General features: G+C 41.8%; 1 protein-coding gene across 3 annotated transcripts in view; it reads right to left on the minus strand.

Moving 5' to 3' along the window:
* golim4a (golgi integral membrane protein 4a) overlaps positions 1-23,848 on the minus strand; it is a 31,559-nt gene extending 7,711 nt beyond the window's left edge. Inside the window, exons 1-10 of one of the 3 annotated variants that reach the window (XM_088618688.1) lie at positions 23,148-23,848; positions 10,453-10,527; positions 10,084-10,133; positions 8,573-8,626; positions 6,219-6,369; positions 5,009-5,091; positions 4,438-4,515; positions 2,579-2,764; positions 817-1,143; positions 190-422 (exon numbers count right to left, since the gene is read on the minus strand). In XM_088618688.1, coding sequence (XP_088474814.1) covers positions 190-422; positions 817-1,143; positions 2,579-2,764; positions 4,438-4,515; positions 5,009-5,091; positions 6,219-6,369; positions 8,573-8,626; positions 10,084-10,133; positions 10,453-10,527; positions 23,148-23,334 — 1,424 coding nt within the window. In that variant the 5' untranslated portion in view covers positions 23,335-23,848. Of the gene's footprint in view, positions 1-189; positions 423-816; positions 1,144-2,578; positions 2,765-4,437; positions 4,522-5,008; positions 5,092-6,218; positions 6,370-8,572; positions 8,627-10,083; positions 10,134-10,452; positions 10,528-23,147 lie in introns of all 3 variants that reach the window. The other 2 variants (XM_088618696.1, XM_088618681.1) reach the window with 2 other exon arrangements.
* Between the last annotated feature and the right edge of the window lie 127 nt (positions 23,849-23,975).

Below are 23,975 nucleotides of genomic sequence, written 5' to 3' on the forward strand. Positions count from 1 at the left end.
CCCCACTGAGAGCTGGTGTGTGGGGAGCGTACTGGTGCACTATGGCTGCCACCCTATCATCCAAGTGGGGCTGCCCACTGGTGGTGGTGGAGGGGAGTCCCCATTACCTGTCAAGAGCTTCGAGTGGAGCGTCCAGAAAAGATCTGTACTTCTGACGCTTATTAAAGCGTGTCCCGTGGCCGAGCTGACCTGCGCTGCTGCTCTCTCAGGAGCTCCTCTCTGCGGTCGGCCTCCCTCTGCAGCTGCAGCTCCCTCTCCCTCTCCCTCTGCTGCCGCTCCAGGTGCTCCTTCAGCCTCTGCTGCTGCAGGGCGTCCTGCTGCTCCCTCAGCCTGCGGGCCTCCTCCGCGCGCTGGGCCGCCAGCTGGTGCTGCTCCAGCTGCTCCTCGTACGGGGACTTCACGCGCTGCGGGGCCTGCGGGGGCTGTCGGGGGCACAGGGAGCTCGGGTGACCGGGGCAGAGCTCAGCTCAGGTCACTCCAACACAGTGGGGTGCTTTACTTTACAAGGGGGGGGTCGCTGCCTTTTTCAATGATCTGTTCTTTCAGTAGTGATTCTGAGCCTCATTCATTTCCCTATAGAAGACGACCTAAACAAAGAGTGTTATAAATTTACACTACAGCTGACTATTTTTTCTGAATTGACAGCAGGTTTATGTCGCTCTAGGGATCGCGGCAGAATAAGGCAGCTTTTTTGCTTCTGTTGTCATCCATATTCCTGGAAATTAAGAATGTGATGACACTTGAGAAGTGAGAAAAAAATAATTTTATTTTGTCCACACCTTAAAAAAAATGAGAAAGGGCTCTCCGAGAAAGTACCGTGTGGGTCTGCGTTTCTTCCTGGTCCCGGGCCAGCGCGTTGTCGTCCTGCGGCACCTGCGGGGGCTCCTGCCGATGCTGCCAGGGCTCGGGCTTCTTCTCTTCCTCCTCCTGCCCCCTCTCCTCATCCTCCTGCGGCTGCTCCAAATCCTCTGCCAAGCGCTGGGGCTGCCCGGCCTGCTCCATCTCCTCCTCCGCCAGCTCCCTCCGTCTCTCTTCCTCCTGCCCGGGCTCGGGCTCCTCCTCGTGGTCTCCCGCTCTCTCAGGGCCGCGGTGCCGCTCCGTCGGCTCTTCTGGGGCCTCGCGCTCCTCAGCGGGATTCTCGGGCTAAGAGGACGAAAGTGAGACACGAGCGGGAAGTGAAATATCGGCCTTGCTGACTGCAGTCATGTGACAAACACATTCGAAGAGTAAAAAGAACCGCACCGCGGTGCGGTGGCTCTCTGGCTAAGGATCTACACCTGTGGCTGGAAGGTTGCCGGTTCGAATCCCGCGGCCGGCAGAGGAATCCTACTCCCTGGGGCCCCTGAGCAAGGCCCTTAACCCCAGCTGCTCCAGGGGTGCCATATAAATAGCTGACCCTGCGCTCTGACCCCCAGCTTCTCTCTCCGTCTGTGTGTCTCATGGAGAGCAAGCTGGGGTATGTGAAAAAGAAATTCCTAATGCAGGAAATTGTATATGGCCAATTAAGTGGGCAGAAAAATGCATTTGGAAAAACTACAGATCCCACAATTTCCACTGCCCCCAGCTGACACCACAATGAGGGGCAAATGCCACAGAAGAGATAAAAAGAGAGGTATAGCTATAGAGAGGCCAGAACAATAAAACTGAAAGCCTGAAGAAAGAGGTCACAGGGACTACGTCTTCAGTTCAGACTCACAGATGCAGTAAAGAGACTGGTAAAACAGCTCCAGACCTACTTGGAAATAGGAATTATTTTGCATGATTTCAACTGAAATAGTTGAGTTTTGTGTGTCAAAGGCACACTACCTCCCCAACCGAGTAGAGAGAGACTAGCAAAAGTCTAATCGGGGCCCTTAAATAGGAAGCTCTGTTTTTATTTTGTTGTTGCGAAGATCTTTGCAGAGGCACCAGTTCATAAACACCCCCTCACGTGGCTCAAAACCTCCCCAGCTTGTAACGCGCTTTCCTTCCTAGTCTTTCTTTCAGCCTCATGGAGCCCAGCCTTGTGGTCAGCCCCTGAAGCTCTCACTATGTGCTGCATGTAAGACTGGATATGTATAAAACAAAGAAACACGACATGCTGAATCTGTTTAAAGTGAAACAAATATCCTTCTTATTCCTTATGTCAGATCTTTACCATATCGATGAGTCCTGAATTGTATCAGGGTGATAAAAAATACCATACAACACCATAACAAATGGGTGGAATGAAAGGTAAGGGATTTTTCCACAGGTAAACTGTTGTTTAAAATGATTCAACAACAGGAAGTCAGTCTGAAGAACGCAACTGATTCCACACGCCCACAGGTGTATGAGAGAAAGAATGCACATTGCTCACTCTCTCCGTTAACGAACAAAAACAGACACCAATATTTGCAGCCTACCGTGAAACTCTGCTAGTAAAAAGTATCCAGTTTTTTTTTTTAAACAATCATCTCCTTGAAATTTGTTTGCACCACCATGACTGCGAGTATGCAAATGGATACAAGTTCAGGGAGTATACTCGAAGTGCTTGAAAGAGCTTGCTCTTTTTCTTCATCTCTCCCACAGCTATGAAACTGAGGGTGGCCCCTCGTACCTGGTCGCGGCTCTGTTCTTTGGCTTCTGGGTGCTCCTCGGGGCCAGCCTGGTGCTCAGGGGTCCCCTGTAGCTCCTGCCTTGCTTGCACTGCCTGGGGCGCAGGTGTCTTGTTGTACCCCGTTTGTCTGAAACTGGGTATTTTATTAAGGGTATCTTTGAGCTGCTTAAATTCTTCCACTTGGACCTTCGACAGAAACAGAAATACTGTATTTGATCAAGCTTCCTTCTGCTGTTCTCTTCTTGTACTTTTTGCCACGTCCAGTTTGGACAGCTTAGGGTCCGAACTGTACAGCCACATTCATGAACTTTAGAAAATCCCTGCTTACCAGAATTACCGTATCCCAAATTTGAAAAACTCAGATGGACAAAGCAGCACTGAAGTTAATATTCTAATCATTTAAGGCAGAGACTTGCCTTAGAGGCAAAAATGGGTTTTACTATAGTAATACATTTTGTAAACAAAGCACTTGCTCATTCTAAAACCAGTTAAGATTTTTAAAATAAATATATCAATAGGATGCGGGTAAGGCTGCAGTTTCCAAGTACATGAAATACATCTCTTGTATTATATTTCAAGTATTAAAAATAGCATGTAGAAGAGAAACATGCTCTGTATCAGGAATCCTTAACATTCTAACTCACTGCTCATAAGGTGCAGAGGGAAAATAACCCATCCTGAAACTACATTAACACGCAAGTGCCTCTTCCAGAGTGCTCTCACAGTGTAATGTTTTCACGACTGTCCGCGTATATCTAGGGAACCTTAGAAATAAATTATAAATTTATTCAAGATTGATAAGATTTATAAATATAAAGATTTATATATATATATATCTATCTTAATGCTTTCAGCCACAGGTTTTGCCTGTGAGAACAACTAAGACCACATAGATGAAGTGTCCTTTGATTAGGAACATTAAAACGTGTTATTTTTTTAATGCACAGCATTAAACTGAGTAACTAACAGTGTTACAATAACCACAGGAGGTTGCAGACATCTGAGTTAATTCGAACTGAATTTCCACACACTTCCTGCATAATAACAGCTGAATGAAACAGCAGGCTGAAAACAATGCAGGAACTTTCAACTGCTCTTGGACTCATTACTTGTTCTCCTAAATGAAAACGGTGGTCTAAAATTACAGAAAAAGAGGAAAAGAAAAAAGAACTTGCATAGTGAAATGCAAACATGCAGAAAACAGTCAGAATTAGTGAGAAAGTTAGTAGAGGTCTTCAGCAGCGGGGACACACAGCAAGGCAACATCGCGATCCTCAGGGGATAAATGCATGCACCCTTGGAGAACGGAACTGCCAACAGAGAACAAAATACAATTGAGCTCATTAGACCTGGGGGAACCTATAAGGATCTGAGCTCCAGGCTCTGCTAGAGAGATTGTCTGTAGGATGTGGTCATTTAAGTCTGCAGTGCAAGGCATACAATCTTAGAAGAATTAAAAATAAATTGGTAGAGATACTGTACGTTTCAGTGATTCTGTAGGAAAAAGAAATGGTTTTTCCCCGTTTTAAAAATGTGCAAAATTCAGACAAAATCTTTACTTAAAAAAAAACAAAGTAAGAAAATACTTTTCTCTTGCAATTATTAAAACCTGCAAAACAGTGCAGAAAATGTGACTCCTATCTGCGGTAGTACCGATAAGGCAGTACCGAAAAAAGATTGAGACAGAGGTTAGTAAGCTGAGAAAAACAATTCAGTTTTCAATTAACTTATATTCAAATGCATACATCTGGAAAAGATTATTTTCTGTGCAGATTTTGGGCACCAAGATGCAGCATGCAAAAAAAGACACGCGCGATCAAGAGCTGCTCAACGCAGAGAACAAAGCAATCTCTCCAGACCTGTGCAGCAGCCAGCGCACTCTTGTGGTCTTCTAGAGTCATTGCAAGTTGGTCGTGTGCCGACTTTAAATCCTTGTGCTGTTGCTGTATTAAAGGAATATAATTTTACACACCAAGCGCTGACTGTAAGCGACTATCCATTTTTTAAGCATTTGTCTTAGTTCTTCTCCAATTTAGTGCTTATATTTACAAAACTAAAAATTTGATGTTACCCTCAAATACAAAAAAAAAACAACTTCCACTGTTATTTTAACAAATTAACATCAGAAACATCAGACAACTCTCAGGAATGGGAGAATAAACTGACAGTTATTAAATACCAAATCTTTCGATTGCTTTTTAAAACATCGCGCTACCCATGAATAGCAACACAAATTCAAGATTCAACATTTATTATATATGATGTATATACATATATACACTGTAAAATAAACCAAAATACCAAATTCCAAAACTATTGCTATTGACTATTGACAAAGTAGGACACATGAAGCAGACTGTAGCTTGACTGTAGTTTTTAAACCTTCACAGTAGTAGTAGCCTCTCAAGACAAACTCCCATGACGGCTTACCCTGACATCCAGGAGCTGCATATGAACATCCTGGTGAGCTTTTCTCAGTTGCTTGTTCTCTTCACGCAGGTTATAGATGTTCTCTGCCAGGGGAAAGCAGGTAAATTTGCATTTTCTAAATAGTCTCCTCTCCGATTTAAGTTAAACTATGAGAAATGGGCTTTACTTTCCTGTGGGTTGGTCGAGGTTAGCTGATTTATGACAATATTTCAATATTTTATTCACATATAATAGATCCAATAAGTTTATTTACTTTTTTTTTGTCTAAATCCTACAAGAACCCCCAGAGTCTTGTTGGCATGTTGTTATGAAGATAATTCCTATGTACAGCCAACAGATGGCGGTATTCACCAGCTAACGCTGACAAACGGGAAGAACACGGTGTTCATGCAAGGCTAATAGCATAAATAAGCATATTGTGGAAATAAGCACCCTTCATACTGTTAACTGATATAATTTTGTAATAATGTACAAAGAGTTAAAGAACACTCACAAAGGTTAGCATTTAATTTAATTAGAAGTATTTACTACTTTTAAGTTTTAATGTATTGATATTTCTCACACTAATACATACTGCGCTAAAAGGCATTAAAACACAACACAGTATTGGACTCAATACGATTTATCTCAATATTATTAATTGCCTCTTCGTATCCTTTCCTGTTGTACTTGTACTACTACAAAAAATTAGTTGCGTCCTGAAAAATAATATTTAAAGTTACACATTGAATAAAGGTGTTCCTAGCCACTGTCTGAAAAGAACAGATTTAGACATGTACATTGCATGCGACGCGCATTCTGCTATACACACAGTACTATTTAGGCACAATATGAAAGCAGGCGAGGGACAGTTTTTAGTGTTTAAGCCCCATTAAAAGCAATTACACTGAAGCATCTTTACCATCCAAAATGTGCAATTAAATTCTGTTTTTCTTTATAAAAGTGACCAAGAAATACAGCATCCCATTTCTAGTCGCAGCTCTTGTTTTCTCAAATAGATCAACTCTGACACATTTATTACCAAAAAATATTGCACATATGGTAGGAAAAAATTGTTTTCATGATTTGTGGGACTTTAAATGCTTTTCAATAGTCCACAGCAGGCACTGCCAAAAGTGTGACTGGGTTTTTGAACTATCGGCACAAGAAAGAACTCAAGTTTCCTGGAAGACCTTCGCTCTTAAAACATCAAAACAGCTAACGCAGGTACCTTTTAGTTTAGAGATCTCCATCTCCTTCATCTGCTGCAGATGATCATATGTCTGTTTGTGATCACTCAGTGCTTTGTTGTGATCATCTCCCAGGAGCTGGTGCTGTTCTTGAAGATCATAGAACTGTTTCTTCAGGTCATCATGCTGGTTCTGAAGAAGCAATGTTGCACCGTGATCAAATCAATGACTGGAATCCCAATCACAATGTTACCAGCTATAAATAAAGAGCATTGGGGAGCATTTTTAAGAGAATGCAAGAACAGCTCAGGACGAACCTTAACTTTCAAGTTAATATGGCCTTGATATAAACTCCCAAAAGTGGTATGAAAAGCCACTGCCAGTCATGAAATAAGGAGGGTTAGTTTCTGAACTGGGTCCAATCTTTGAAACGCATCTTATTTGGGCGGAGCAGTGGTTCTGTGGCTAAGGATCTGCACCTGTGGTTGGAAGGTTGCTGGTTCAAATCCTGCGGCCCCTCCATTGGGCCCCTGAGCAAGGCCCTTAACCCCAACTGCTCCAGGGGCGCCGTATAAATGGCTGACCCCGCGCTCTGACCCCCAGCTTCTCTCTCCCCATCTGTGCGCCTGTGTGTCTCATGGAGAGCAAGCTGGGGTACGTGCAAAGACAAATTCCTACTGCAAGAAACTGTATATGGCCAAAAAAAGTGATCTTGTCTTGTTAAGGAACACGGAAGCACTTTCAAAACCAAGCTGTAACTGGCTGGGCTAAGAAGGGGCTGCAACCAGACAACCAGCCGCTAGAGGGCACCAAAGTGTTATACGTATTATAGGCTTTATTTGTTATTATTATTTATTTATTGTAAATAGGCTGGATGATAATCACTTAATTGATTAGATTATTGATGAAGGGTGTTTGTGCACTCCTCAACTCAACTCACACGGATTTATTTAGGATTATTTAATTAAGCATGTATATAAATGGTGTTCGTGGAGCTAGCTAGCAATTGCTGGTTTGTTACCTGGAAAAGTCTGCAATGGCTTGGGCATGCATGGTGGAGTTTTCACGTGTGAAGACTGCTGAGGAAGACCAGAGTAAGGGTCTGTCATAGAAGTGTGCAAACACACACGTGGCTGTGCTGGTGTTACTGAACAAGGAAGCTGCTACAGACCGAAGTGTAGAACACGTAACCATGTACGCTTGCTCTAGGGATTTTGTATTTTAGACCGTGACAATCGCAATTTTTCGGTCAGCAATAGTTTCTTGAAATCTTGAGTGACTAAAAGGAAGCTCATCCTTATTTAAAAGACATAGTACATTCACACTCCTTGTAAGAAAAATAAGTTTTCCCTCATTTTCAGGAAAGATATCCCGCAAAATGTCCTTAAAAGGCATTCAGGGAGCTGTAAAACAGCAAGTGGGAATAAGATGAATTTGAAGGAATTAAGCAGCTGTGCTAAGACATACCCTTTATTTTAAACATAATAGAATATTTTTATCCAAACACTTAGACAAAAGAGTCCTACTGTTTGTTTGTTTGTTGACTCAAAAACTGTGGTAGTGAAGAACAAAACACAGAGGACTGCCTGCAGTGGGCCATAAATCACACCAGTCTGGGGCTGCAAGACAGCTTCAGGTACTGTAGAACTCGCATTAATACACGGTCTTGTGAACTGAGGCGCACTGGGGGAGCAGTCAGCTAGCAGTTTAAACAGAAGAACATTTCACATCCAGCAAGATCGGGATCCCCAGTGCATGAGACATCAAGCACACCTGACACGAAATCTGATGAAAACACCTCTCGGAGAAAATAATACATTCTTCAAAACCAGCAGGAGGTTTCATTTAAAAAAAAAAACTTGAATGAATATATCCATCCATTCCTCCATTTTCTAATCACTTCAGCCAGGACAGGGTAGCGGGCCAGTCAGAGCCTATCACCGCGGATAACGAGAAGAAGGCAGGATACACCTTGGATGGGACGCCAGCCCATAGCTGGGCACATCCAGACCCAGGCAGGCACACTCTCACACCAGGACCGGTTTCATCAGAGGCCAACTAACCCACCACTATGTCTTTGGACTGTGGGTGGAAACCAGAGCACCCGGAGGAAGCCCATGCAAACCTGGGGAGAACATGCAAACTCCACACATATAGCACCCTAGGTCTAGAACTGAACCATACACGCTACAAAGGCCTCAACGCTACAAAGCGGCAATGTCAACCACTGTGCCACCCTGCTGCCCTTCATAAATATATACTAAATAAAAATACATTTGTATTTATATACAAAAAAATAAACAGTGGGGAGAAAGGGCAAAATTGTGCATAGAATTCAAACTGATGCCACATGGATTTTCCTTTTTTTATTTATTCCCGTCGGTTATTTACTCACCTTTAGCATTTGGTGTTGCATATTCAAGGAGTTAATCCTGTTGTTGGCATCTTGCTTTTAGAACAAAAATAAAACAAATACAAAATCAAAACCTCATTAATAATTGAACAGCATGCTCTCAGATCTATTGTGAAATTGAACATTTTTCATGCATATTAATGGACACAAAATAAACCTGAGAAGCAGAAAGCAACAACATAATTTAAACTCCATGCTCCCACGAACTGTTGAAAGGAGACAGTTATTGATTAAGTAGTGGCATTCCATCTTCAATGTAATTTAGTCACTGACAAAAAATACAGCCCTTCTAAATGATCCCAAAACACAGCCAGGTTTCTTTTGCTAATGAATGCACATTTCAGGCAGTTAATATCCTTGGCTTCTAGGGCCCTTGATCACTGCTGTTTGTCTGGCCAGCCATTGTTGATATATGTAGGTCATTTTCCCTTCACATTTAATCAAAAGAGCAAAATATCTTTAATGCCTGACAACCAGCACCACTGGCAATGTTTCTCTCTTGTCAAAAAGCTGCACATGCAAAAACTGTTCTCACTAAGATTTTTCCACCAGCTTCCAAACTAGGACTTTTTAAAAAAGCACTTCATAAGATATAAAAAATGACTGAAGAGTGCTTGAAAGGGTGTGTTGTTTAACAGCACTAAGGAGCGTGTGGGATACTGAAGTTCACACAGCACAGAGCGTTCCTATTGCGCCTTAAGCAATAACTGTCTTAAAAGGAATTAGGTCCAAGCACTGCACTTTGGTTTTGAAAGTGATTTTTTTGATGAGCTGGAGACTGCTTTAATTCTTTCATGTATTTTAAGTATTCATAAGTTTGTCTCTCTTATGTTTCAAAAGATAGTAATGTTTCTTCCGGAGTTTTCCTTTTGAATTTACTGCATGTCGACATACAGTGCTATGTTGAGAGAAAAGAAAACAAAAAAATCTCATATTAAAAAAGGCACTTTTTGTTATCGCAAATGTATACTCTTGCACAGAGTAAATGATGCAATAATTATGGATTTGCACATGCACAAATATTACAAAGCACAAGTATTTTCGGTCCTTTTTAAAATATGGAGATGTTATCAATGAATGGATGTGTTATCTTCGTGGGGGAGGTCAAATGGATGAGTTCAAAACAATTACAGAAGTTTCTCAAGAAAAACAGAAAAAACACACAATATTGCAATACTGCTTTTGGCTCAGGGGAAATTATTCTCGTGAAACGTTTTTGAGGGAAAACTTCCTCACATTGATTATGTAACCCTGACTCTGAGGATGCACATAACTTTTTTTCTACCTCCTGCTTGCTTGACAGTACCTCCTTGTAATTCCATATTTGAAAAGAATTCAGAAACTGTCAAATTAGTGTTGGATGTAAAATGTGTTTCAGTTAATAACTGGTGCAGACTGCTGAAGATGCACAATTGCATTCCACACTGACAACTTTAATGTTTAAAATCTCCCTGCACAGAGTGGTTACCAGCAGATCTCAAGACTTGACTTACTTTTTCTTTAGTTAGTGTCTGTTGTGCTTCCAGCTTGTACACAAGGTAATCTGCAAAACCATTACAAAGATTAGCCAGCGCTAAAGGAAAATGACTCTGATAAGAACTTCCTGTGAAACATAACAAGTCTCATTTGATTCATCAGAAAAAAACCTCTGGAGCATTAAGGACAAGATTTTGTATTTAAAATTTGTAACAAAGGCAGAGAAAAAAATAAACAAGCAGAATCAATTATCCTTTCCAAAAAAAAAGTGAAATTCTCATTACTAAAGAGGGGATGTACAATACTGCATTTGAACGAACTGTTTCCTCTATTCAGTTTATGGCTAATTAAATCTGCTTAGGGTGATCATACTGAACCAAACTTACCTTCTTTAGCCTTCTTGTGTTCAAGTCTCTCTTTCTGCAAGGACTTTTCCAATCTTGACCTGTGTTCGTAAACAACTGAAAAAGAATTGATAAATAAGTCAAATGTGCTGTGGAAACATTTCAAGGGTCAATTAAATCAAATGTGAAAAAAGAGTGCACTTTGTACACCAACAGTAGATGTTGAGGACGTAATTGCATTTGAAAACAAGATTGTTTTCAGGGGACCTTTTTCAACTAAACTGCAGAGGAATTAAGAAGGGTGGACCTTCAAGATTTCAGTTATGATACTGTTATCAGATGGGGCAGTTAAGAGAAAGAGCTTGGTAAAAAACAAAATCACCATGTTCAGGAAATATCATTATCCACTGAATGAGCTTAAGGGTGATGTGATTGTGTTATAACAAGTGCTCATCCTACTGTAGTGCATTTAAAGTAACTCTGTATGCCAGATACTGGGAAAGGAACATCACTGTTGCTCAAGGTGAGTGTGGCTTACAGTGCACAAGTAAACATTTATAAAATAGTCCAAATATCCATTCATTTTCTAACTGCTCTTACTGCTTTTTCCCATGCATGGGAGCCTGAGCCTATATCAGCAAGCAACAGGCACACACAACACACCCTGGTTGGAAAGCTGTCTGTTGCGGGGCTAACACACACTCACATCAGGGCCTATTAACTAAGAAGCCAATTAACCTAGCAGTATGTTTCTGCACTGTGGGAAACCCAGGTGAATACAGGAAGAACATCCAAACTCCGCCCAGGTAGCACTCCAGGAATTGAACCCAGGGCCCCAGCACTGCATGGCAATAATGCTAACCACTGGACCACCATGCCCCCCACAGTAGAAACATAATCATCAGAAGCCGTCACCTAAATTTGTTTTTGCTACCTTTAGAAATTGACTTTTTTTACTTGACATACAGTAACTATAATACAGAGAGATAACTATGACACTCGTGATCAGACAGTGCTGTGTAGACAACTTCACCTCTTTACAAGAAACTAAACGGGCAGAGGGAGGCATTCTCCCAGGAGATCCGGTGGTCGTTTGGGTAGGCTGGATTTTCATAGACGACATCATTAATACAGATATTAAAGACAGGATGAAATGTCTTCAGTTTATACATATTAATGCCATAAATCAACAGTAACTCCATAAGGACAATGTTTTAATGTAGCGTGTATCTCTTAAGCAGTGAGAATCCTACCACACAGTTTCCAGACAATTCAAACTAAGCCAGTACTACGGTAATTCAGTGGCTAGAGATGCTCAGATGTCGGTAAAAATCAATTAAATCAAATCAAAGGTCTCATTTTCCGTTGTGTGGCCATAATGTATAAACAAGAACAAACAGAAAGACAGGACTGTCTCTCTCAGTATCTCTTTCCATCTCCAGCCTCTTTATTCTGGCTTCCTGTCACAAGGGGAAAGGCTGACAATCCTCTCCTGTGTGTGCCCACAGAAACATCTGCCTGCCGTCTGCACTCATCCCTCCTTCCCTGGGACGGCCTTTTCATGAGTGCCCAGCTGGTCCCACTCCGATCCAGCGCTGCGGCGATCTGCTGGTCGGCTCCGTCTCTCAGGATTAACACACCGTTTGACGCAGTGGGTTCAAATGTTGCACAGAGGTGTTGCAGAGACCCAGGCCTCTATACTATGTCCCTCATGACGTACGACCTAACAGTTAAGAGTATATTGGCCCCAATGATTGCTTTCATTCCTGTCCCTAAGTTCTAATGAGAACTGCTCACAGTTTTCACCAGGCAGGCTTTCTTCCAGTGCTCCCCCTCCCAGCGTGAGTGACTGTGGAGTTTTTTTTTATGGATTGACCTTTCAGTATCATTGGGCACATGGAAATAAATAGACTAGAAGAAAATAATGCACACTACAGCTGTAGGTGCACAAACCTGAAATGAAAAAATGAATATGTCCGTTCCTTTCCTTTTCATACTGATGAGACTCCCAGTGCCATCTAAAATACTTACGTACAACATCCAAATGTACATGGAGCTGACACTACATTCTCTGACCGAATCCCCTCTGACCTTCCCGTTCGCTCTGTGTTCCTTAGGGATCCTCAAAGAACAAAGGTTCATGGGAAACAAGGTAGTGCAAAGCTGAAGACTCTTTGCAGATCACCTTTTGCATGGCATACATACCAGAATTATTTTGACACTTAAATACATTATAGTACAATTGTACAATAAATGCTTTCAGTGCAGTTTTTAGCATCATACTACTATGAATCTTTCAAAGAATTCCATGCATATTCTACAAAACTGGGTATGAAAAAGGTGTGATTGCCTTTGATCAATCTTTGATCAATCACGTGTCTGTCAAGTCAGTATTAATTAAACTCTCGTGCTCATAAAAGCCTTCCACCAACTTAACAGGTGCAATGATCTTGGAACCCTAGTAGCTATAGCTGAATGTGGGGGTACAAGCCAAAGCACAGGAAAACGATTACTTTCACCTCCTTTTAATCACGCCACTGTCTTCTATATCTTCTGAGCATCAAAGGAAACTCGGAGCATGAGCAGGAAAATGACTATCTGCTCAGTGCACTGACACTTTGCACTTGTCTTCAATAACACCGCTCAGTCCCAGTGAAAGACATAGCCCCCTGTGCAGGCCATGGAGAAGATGATGTGGGACACGTGAATAGCACTACGTTGCCGATGCCATCTTGTGGGATTCTGTCCCATTCCCCTCGCAGAGCCTGGACAGGCCAGGCATGTGCCTATTCACTGGTCTCCGAGCCCTAAACCCCCCGTCACCCCAGCTAATCCGAGACGCGTTCAAGGGGCTCAAGTCTGGCGAGTCATCTCACAAGAGCACTGCCGTTCAACGAACAGCAGGAAGTGGTGTTGTTCTGCTGGAGTGGAAGGTCGACCTGTCAGGATAAGCTCACAGGAAAGGCAGCCAAAGTGGTCTCAGGACTCAGTCAGTGTTGCACTTTGTATTCAGGTTGTCATCAATCACTACAACGTCCCTTAACAGCTAGTCACTCGTGCCCCGACAAGCACAACCGGACCTTGTCAATCATCGATACTGTCTCGTGTGCAACCATGTTTGCACCCAGTCACTGCTAGCCAACACGATGGTCCAAACACAACATCGACTCATCATGAAAGAGGACTTGCCTCCACTGCTCCAATGCAGGGAAGGTGTTGCTGGGTGCCTGTGCAGCCCTGAAAACGAAGACTGTTTGCTCGCCTCCTCATTGCACAACTGCTGATGTTGCAGACACAGTGGAACAAGCATTGCAAAAACGCGATCCTGAAGATGGAGCAGGATGACTGGTCAGTCTTGGTGAGGTGTTGTAACTCGTGGTCTACAACATCATGTGCCGTCAGATGCTTCCTTAAGCGTTAGCTCACAGCGGTGACTTCTGTACTGCACGGGGAGAATGAGGACAGTCGGGCAAGCTTCTCTTTCTCACCCACCATCAAGTTATTCATCTTCCAGAACTGCAATCCACCCGGTACCTGGCAAATCTCTCGTGGGCATTACTGCACACCCACAGGGGCCCGGTACAAATCCTACCCTCAGTTGATGCTTTTCTCATTGCATTCTACCCCTTGGGGAATCCCAGATACCGCCAGCTGCTGACCGCGTGGCGACACTGTGGAAGCAGTGGGTAGAGCACCGGACTCGGAAATTGAAGCTTTTGAGTTCAAACGCTGCAAGGGGCACAGCTGATGTACCCCTGAGCAAAACATTTAACTTGCATACAAATGCACACAAATATATGCTGCTGTACATGCAGTTTACAAGTACTGGCTATTGCGTCAAGCCCTAATGATATCCCACTGGAAAAAATCTTAAATCCCTCTGCTCTATTTTTTTTCACTCACCAAAACAAATTTAACACAGACTTATTCAACATCCTTTAAAGCAAGGAAACAACCAGGTTCCAGCAGTTATTAACGAGGTGCGCTGCAGAGCAGATGGATCTTTGGCTGGTTATTATTATTATTATTATTCCTTACACGATAAACAATAATACATACAGGAAAATTAGACCATTCAAATACAGTAGGAAAAAGCAGTAAAAAATACAAAGACAAAAAAGAGGCAGGCACACGTGAGAAGAGCAAAGCCTATACAATGCAAGCACATCCAGTGTTACCTGAGAAAATGACCATGGAGCAGAGAACTACGTGTAGGTACACAATCGTAGATTATAGTGCCACTAAGCAGAGCGCAGTATCAGCTGGTCAGCTGGCGGTAAAAATTCACAAACGTGAGTTATTGAACCACCACCGACCCCTCTTTCAGGGCAGAGTGCCGTGCGAACTCCTCCATGACCAATGCACCGCCAGATGCTGGGACGCTCCCGAGATCAACATCTTTCCCACATCCTGCCTGGCTGTCACTCACTCTGGCTGCTGTACTGGACAAGAGGTTGTTCAGGACCAACTGACAGCTTACGTCCCAAAAGCCTCTGTTCATGGATCTCTCCCGTTTGACACGCTTCACCCAGCCAAAACGGCCTGACAGCACAGCGCCCCCTTGTTCCACTGCTGTGCACACCTCCTCTTCCATCTCACACCCCGTTCATTTTTACACACAGAGGCGTCATTGAGATTCTGCACACTGGGACAGCACTAGAAGCATGAAAGTACGGTCAAGGGACTTTAGCTACGCTTTACCAATTGCAATGCAAATGCCACAAATTCGTTTTTCCATAAAGGAAGTGCTCATAAATCTGTGAATTTATTTTGATAGGTAGAGCAAGCAGATATAGTGATATAGTTGCAATCCTATAGCTCTAAAGGAGTAACTACATTTATTATTTTCTGTTTATCCTTCGAAAGACCTGAGAACAAAACATCCCATTACAAGGAGAGAGGCTATTGCTAAAGCTCTGCACAATGTCATGATGGACAATTGATTTGGTCACTGCTTGTTGCCGATTTTGTATGCTTATTCCACTCACTGAAAGGATCCGAGTTTTGCAAAAAAAGAAGTTACCTCCTTCACGGTAGCTGTGCTCGGCTGGCATCAGTTGCCTCCGACTAAGCGATACAGGAGAAAAATGGCCAGCAAGCCTTCTTGTCTTGACACTGACCTGTCAAAAATGTTTCACACCCCAGAATTAAACAATGATTCCTAATTTCTCTAAAACACATCGCTTGCACTCCTTCGTCTATGATTCATCAGGAAAGGTTGCCAGGCTGCACAAAGAGGCAAGATTACTAATCAGTCCCTGTCAGCCATCTCTGCTTTGTTATTTATCCATTCCAGTCCAGGGCATCAGTCATGATGAACTAATGTATCAGGGGCCTCAGCAACAAAATAACAAGCATGTAATGACTATTCCCCAAGCCACCAACAGCTAGCCATACATCAAACAAGTTTTCTCAAAATACCCAGCAGGTGCAGCAATTGTTCATCTGTTTCACTACAATAAAACAGATTAAAGACAGGCACAGGAAATGCATTACGCATTTTGTTTAAGCCTTAAATACATTTTCACCAGGACACAACAGAAACTTTTCTTACAGTTGCTTTCACAAAGGTTGATAATATACTGAAACAAAACAACTTGCCACTTGACTGAAATCCTTTATCAATACAAGTTTCACAAATTAGAACAGCCAGAAGCGTTGACTCATTTCAAAAGGAATTTCCATTTAAAAAGGTGCACCCTGGCTAACGAAATTTTTTAAAAAATCAAAGACTTAAGTAAATAAGAACATGATTTACTCTTTAAAAAATCTGCAATGTCATCCAGCAGGACACTACCTATATCAAACACGTTCACAAGCGCATCAGAAACTATACAAGAAAGGTTGGCCAGATATTTAAATTTTACTAAAGGCTTTTTTTTGCCATTCTCTTGTATGGTCCCTCCTTAACTTTCGGGAATAGTGACTGTAAAAATGTTTTGGAGAAAAAGACGATCACCATATATGATCACTTTCTGGCCATTGAAACAGCCAACAGATGAAATTCATAAAGCCTGAAATGCTTACTGGATCCCTTAATACATTTCCTCACTTATCCTGAAGTCTTTAAAAATGTTCACAATCCTTGGCCCCTTCACCATATCATCTCCACTGACAATATTGATGATGGTGCCAAGCCGGCACCTGAACCACCCTGACAATTTGCTGTCAGGGTTGCCACCAAACATCTTCCAGGTGTTCCAGAGCACTGGCCTTCTAAAGTCACCACAGGTATGTGAAAGAAACAGACATCAATACCATGTCAGTGAGAATGATAGGCAGGTAGGATCTAAAAGATTAAAAAAAGGATTTAAAAGATTCAGTTCATTTCAGACAAAAGTAATAGTTCTTCAGATTAAATAACCAAAAAAGGATTTTCCTCTGAGATATCTTGTAACTATGTTTTTACTGCTTTAAACCACTTTATTATAAACCACCTTCTTCTGAATATTTTGTATCTTGCCCAGCTTCAGGTCAAAATATAAAACTTCTTTTTTTTTCTCAGCAGTATTAAGAAATGGTGGTAGACAACCGGTAAGATGGACCCAGTTTCATTCTGCTTGGCAAGTTATGTTTGATGCAGTATTGTAAATAGCTACCCGGAGAAGGACTTATTTCGGCTTAAAGGTCAGGCAAATAAATATGACCGAACTAGTGAGTGCTCACTATAACCACCTCCTTTTGAATTTTGAAAAGTGCATCCTGATGATTATTTTGTATTCAACCTCTGCCCTCACAAACAGCCCTCAACTCAACCCAGTCTAGGTTTCCAAAAAAATGAGACTGGGAAACTCACTTTGCCTTTTTTAAATACATCCATTCATGGGACTCTCAAGTGACACAAAGATAAAATGCAACCCGAAGATACTAAGATGCTACTACAATTAAGGAAATTAACTTTTAATACCATATTGTACCATTCGAACAGAGTGGCATGGAGGCACAGCAGTTAGCATCGCTGCTTAGCAGCACTGAACCCTGGGGTCAATTCCTAGGGTGCTATCTGTGTGCAGTTTGTACAGTACGTTCTCCCTGTGGTTGTGTGTTTTTGGATGGGTGTTTCAGCTTCCTCACACAGCCCAAAGGTTAACCGGCTGCTGGAAGAACTGGCCCTGTGTGTGTGTGTGTGTGTGTGTGTGTGTGTGTGTGTGTGTGTGTGTGTGTGTGTGTGTGTGTGTGTGTGTGTGTGTGTCTCTACGTGCCCTGCAATGGCCTGTCCAGGGTGTACCCTGCCCTGCACACGTTTGTTTGCTGGGATACTCTCTGCCTCCCCTATGAACCTGAATTGGACAAAGCAGTGAAGAAATGGATGGATCCATTAAAATTAGTCACACTCACTAAATGTAAAACCCTGACAACAGAATAAAGGATACAACCATGTTGCCAAATTAACTGGAAACATTTTACCTTTTGAGTTCAAAATGTTTAAGATTATCTGGAAGTTTTCCCCACATCTGGGACATCATTTCATAGATGTTTACTACTACAGGTTTTAAAGAGCATGCATCCGCTCCTGTCGATGTAAACTCGGGAGTCTGGTGCTTAGAATCTGCTTGTAATAAACAGTAAACAATACTGTAATTTAGCAAGAAAATACTTCTTAACCCTACCAAACACCATTGATTCCTAGCCATACTACAGTGAATGCATAATACAGTATATTCTAAAAACGATGATATTGTCTTTGCTTAAACTATCCATTAACATTTCTGTGTTACTTGATTTCACAACATGATCTAGGATTCATCATGTTCTAAAGACACCTAATGTTTTCTTTTTCAATTCACGATCATCTTCAGACAATTTAAAAAGGAAAAACTTTTCAAGGATTTTTTGGTGACGAAGAGACTGCAACATGGTCACTCGGTCTAAAAATACTCAGCGGTAATCTCAAGCTGCTGGCACTGAATCTAGATTTTATCTTTAAATGAATTAAGACAGGGCAAAAAGTCCCATATTTACAGAAGAATTAACCAGTTACAGGATAAGAGAGAGCTTGAATCACTTCCTGCATTGTCTAATTGAGATGAATGCATCTATTCTTTTGGCAGAACTTGAATCCAATGATAAAGCACGCTCTCGACAGGACAATCATCTTTGATGAATTAAGAAGGAAGCAGCTAAGACAAGGATGAATCAAACAACTTCAGGGAAGGTATGAAAAAGAAAAGCTCATCAAGACCACTTGAACTGAAGGAGCTTAGAGAAACAGGTTAAACAGAAAACAGGTTACAAATGAGAGTATGACATTTGGTTCATCTAGGCCATTTGGTAGGTAATAGATATACAAATCTCAGCCATTCATTCCTTGAAACCAACCAGGGTATCAGCTTCAGCAACATGGGTGGGTAGACTGTAAATAAGAATTTGCTCTATATAATGATGCCAACTTAGAGTACCCATCTAGGGAGCAGGTTGTTGTTACTGAAGAATTACAAGTACCATAATAGTACCACAGAGTACATCATCCCTCTGAGGGATTTAAACCCAGGAACCTCTGACACCACTTTGCCATCATTGGAAATAAGGTGTCAATGCTGTTTTACATATACTGTATATTTATACATAATCCTTTCTACATATAGCTGTGACTCACCTATATGACACCAGAGCACTTAAGATGAGAACAATTTTGAAATGTTACAGATTGGACATTGTGTATTATAAAAACAAATATTAGTCGTATATATGCATGTTTTGTTTTAAAGTATTACTCTCCAAAATCTGTATTCATGTTTTTGGTGTCATTCATTTAATTTGTCCTTCTTGATTGACAGTGATAAAATGTACTAATTTGACAGACAGTTGCATTAGCACCAAATCACTGTATTAGTGAGAACAGGTGAGGTGATTTAACCTGTTGAATGTCAAGCCAGGTAAAAAAAAGAAAAACACAGTGAAGACATTATATGCCCTGTTTCTCAAGCAAACAACACTTTCATCCCAATGAACTTTTGCAGGTTGAACAAAATCTCCAGACTCGGCTCGCCAGCATCGCAGCCAAATCGTCTTGAGTGATGAAGTTTTTGTGCAAATCTTCATGATCGCTGTATAGTTGTATACAGGCTCAGCCTGGGGAGGTCGAATTGTGATGTTGTGTCTAGTCACTAAAGAACTCGATTTGTAGGGACTGACTAACAGCATCACACAAGTCCTCACTTGCTGCTGTCCTTCCCGTAGGCTCATCCTGCCATAACATCCCAGCCAGACAGCGCACAGAATGTCCGCAGGGTGCCCCATTCGCAACAGCTTTCCTTCAAGGTGAAAATGTGATAGGTCTGCTCCACAGACTTGAGCCCCGTTAATCATTAGTGGGATCAGCTGAGATGACACAGACTATCTAGAGCTCAGATGGGTTAATAGGCAAACGTTGGTCCAGTCTCTGCAAGAGGAATGGGACAGAATCTCACAAGTCAGCATATGCAACCTAGTGCAACACGTGTTACAGATATAAAAGCTGAATTGTTTCCAACGGAGGGCAATGTTAACTACCTGTTGCTATCACAGTAGGCTTGAAGAACAGTGCTAATCAGTGTAATGAATTTACTAATGTCCTGTCTGTTCAATACAATTTCATTGCACCTGCTAAAAAAGATTGGCATTTTCATGATAATATCTTCGGGAACTGCTTGCAATTATAAGTGATAAATTTCATTTCATTCTCTCTGTATGTAACTGTGCTCTGTTAATATCTGTCGATGCAAACTGTAACAAAGGTGAAGTTTTAAAACTGAGCTAAATAAAACTGCATTTCAGCCCCATCGGTCTCCCTTTCCCTGCTCTGCTCCACCACCAGAGTGAGAATTTAGAAATAAAGTGCAAGACACTCTCCCTGCGAGGCTTGCTGCTTGTCCATGGTGGCAAACATGACAGGACAAATCACAGCGCTCTGTCTGAAGATGACCTCAGATCTTGTTTACTCTTCTCTGTGGTTTCAGAGGTCAGACAACGACTGATGTGCTCTGTACAGTACCAGGATCGTGTTACAGTCACTCCTCACACAGAACTGGGAGGGGGTAAAGAAAGCAAGAAACTGACAATCGACAAATACTGTAATCATATCAGAATATGATTCATATTATAACAGTTTTCTGTAGGCCATCAACTCAAAGTATCAGAATTAACCCATGAACATACCCTATCTAATTTCTGTTAACTATTCAATAAAACTTGAATATCATAACATGACCTTACTGGAGTACTGTGGAGTTGCTATTCCATGCTCACTGTATTACACTAGAACTAACAGGTGTTATTTTTCATTACCTTTCTTGAAGAGGTATCGGTTTTTCAAGGCCCGTGTTGGGGTTACAGCTAACAGAAACAAATCACCCCCTTCAGGGCTGGGAAACTTTGCCAAAATAGCTTTTAGTCATACTGGACTGAAATTCAACGCTCTGTGACTTTAGAGATGTATGACCTGTTCTGTGAGCAAATCAGCAAAATTATAATACCGAAACTGGATCTAGTCAATTACTCAGGAAAAAAAGTTGGGCTAAACTTTTCTTTTAGCCATGGCCTGAGAAGAAGAAATATACTTATATACTAATATACTTAGCACAGCAGGTAACTATGACAACTAAATATCATTTGCAATATCATTGCATTCCTAAGTGCAGGCCAAGTCTTCAACTGATAAATACACAGGCTGTACAATCAATTAACTCTCGGTTTGGAAAACGGGTGACTTAAAATAATACTGTCAACTTTAATAGCAACATCTCACTGAAATATAAAAAACATGCACATTCTTTTGTAAGCAGTTTATAAAACTCAGACAGTTAAGGTGAGGTTTACCTTCAGGGGAGCATGCGATATTCTCATTTTTTTACAAATAGCCTATTCTCTGAAGGAGCAGGGATGATAGCCTAACTGGTTCCTCATATTCACGATATTCCTGATATTATGAGCAACCCTGGATAACAGGGAGCAGGAAAAAAAAGCCATGTGTTTCTTTTAACAGCTCTTCATTTTCCTGGTTGCTCTTTAATAAGAAAATGTTTTAATCGGAATGAAAAAGAAAGGTTGTCAGTTCTGTCGCTTTTCGTTATGTATACGGTCTTAAACTCGGCTGAGGCTAATTATCAGTAAAAGCTCCGCTGTTTTAAAATATGAAAATCCATCGTGCAGACGTTCTGACGAGTGCGCTTTATCAATCTGAATTAAAATAAATTAAACAACCCCCACTTAGATTTGCAACATTATTTTAAATCCCGATCAATGCTAATTGTATGAAGGAGTGGAAAAAAATAAGCCTGTTTCATTTCTCCACTCCTCCATACAGTGAAGATTAACTACAGTACATCAATGGTTACCATCAGCCTGATATTTTAAACTTCTGCTGTAACTGCACATAAGACATGAATATCATAAACACGAATAACAGCATGCAAGTATAGCCCTCCCTTGGATTCGATACATTAGAAAGACTATAAATGGGAAGTCGATGAATCATTCCAAGTTTTGTATTGACCACAAAAACGGTATGGGGTATCAGCTTGCAGAGTCTTCCTTTAAAAAAACAAAAACGACGTTCCAGCAAAACTCTTACTAGGTTTTGGGGATGACGTCGAGAAGCACTGAATTCATCAGGGACAAACGTGATAGGATTCATAATTGAACGCTTCCTCAAATTCAGACATCTAAGCCTATGGGAAATCTGAAAACAAAGCTTAATTTCGTATTCCATGACAGAGATGTTGCACTGAAAACGCAGAGGTGTATGAGATGAATTTTTGAACACGAAACATGGCAGTAAACGATTTTAACCCTTGCACGGAGTTCTTTGTCGAAGTCCGTCAAGGTTTTTGGTTTACCATGAACTGCATGCCTAACTAAACATACTTTCGTCTTCGTCCTGCATACCTTTCACGAGTCCCGCATTGTATTAGTTTCAATCTTTACTTCTCATCATCTCTAACCAGAAAAATGACTGTATAACGCGATAGATATTACAGGTCAGATTAAATCTGGCGGAACAAGTGCCTTATGTCACCATCAACATGCTCCTCAATTTACAACCCGACTCTTGTTCGGTTCAGGCTGAAAATCACGTTTGTGGTAGAACATGCGAGTGCAAGACAGGTCAAAATTGATTCACCTGGAGCTTCAAACAACTGCTTTGCTTTTCGTGTTTCTGAAAATATGCATATCATTCATGAAACACTTTTTGGTATGTGATACGTGATTGCACTCTTGCTCGGTTAATAATACTGAAAGAATCAAGCACATATTTTGTTTTTGTTTTTTTTAATTACACAGCTTTATTAAAGTACATATGATACGCACAGTTCAGACGTTTAACTTAAACGAAATCACAGCTATCCAACGTTTAGCGAGTGCGGATGTTTGTTTCTTGAGTTCCGGAGCAGTTATTCATTTCTCTTATAATTTTGAGCTGTTTTCTCCTCGCAAACTCTCATCTAGACAAAGTGAACCAGACATCATGCACAGAAACTCTCCTCCACACCCCCGCGAGAGGAAAAACCCCGAAACATTTCTTGCAAAGACTCGATACAGCAGAGTGAGGATATCAGTAACAGCTCACATTGTAACCCACACTGGGATGCGCAAATATCCGCTCGCTGTGGTAGCTCTCGGTGATAACCCGATACGATCAGAGGAAAAAAAAAACATCCTGAAGTACATATTGAGGACACCACAAGGTTGTAGCGTAGTGTTTCAATATTTTTTGCATGCAAGTGATAGCACTTTAATGTCTTATAAAAACGTTTTACCTTGTAACTGCGCCGATAAAGACTCCTGGTGCTGCTGGTATTTCACTGCCAGTGCCTCCGTTCTCTTGAGCTGCTTGTGCATTTCGTACGATATCATCGCGCCATAAATTAGTCCAAAAACCAGGGTGAGCAACAGGAGAGACTGGAAGATCTTTTTTTGTTTCCTGGAGCACATTCCGTTGCCCATAGTCACCCCCTTTCCCAGATGACCCGGCACCCCACAGGCAGCGAAACTTCGGATAACTTTTCCCAACTTTGGTTTTCTCTTCTCTCAACTTTCCCAGCTCCGAAATGTGACGCGCATCTCAACCGGCCGCTCCAGGCAAGGGGGGGGGGACGTGGTCTGGGCTGTGCTGGCTGCTGCGAAATGGTGCAGAAATTGAGCGAAACGCCTTCCCAGCAAAAGAAAATAAAGTTCCCAACACTTCGCTACTCTCTGTGGACGAGAATTGTTGGACTACGACTGGATTGCCAAGTTTATTCGCTTTCTTCATTGGGCGATGAAGGGTTTTTGTGCTGTCGGTGCCTGAAGGTTGCTTTTCTCCTTGGCGAAAAACAGTCGGCAACACAAACCCATTGAAAAGGGACTCCCTAGTTTTTCCTCTGTGCAGCGCAACCAGCGAGGCCTACACGGTACCTTTAACTTTAGTTACGTGTCACCTACAAGTAGCCACCGTCCAACGGCAATCCTGAAGGAAGTCCCTCCCCACGTAGGATAACACATTTTCATGTCCCCGCCCCGTTGGAAGTAGAAGTTTTCTAATGGACGCCCCCCGTGTTCGTCTAGTGACCTCGGAATGTGTGTGCGTGGGTGGGGGTGCGTCTCTG

The sequence above is a fragment of the Lepisosteus platostomus genome, chromosome 2 (assembly GCF_059453375.1).
Source record: "Lepisosteus platostomus isolate fLepPlt1 chromosome 2, fLepPlt1.hap1, whole genome shotgun sequence".
NCBI lineage: Eukaryota > Metazoa > Chordata > Actinopteri > Semionotiformes > Lepisosteidae > Lepisosteus > Lepisosteus platostomus.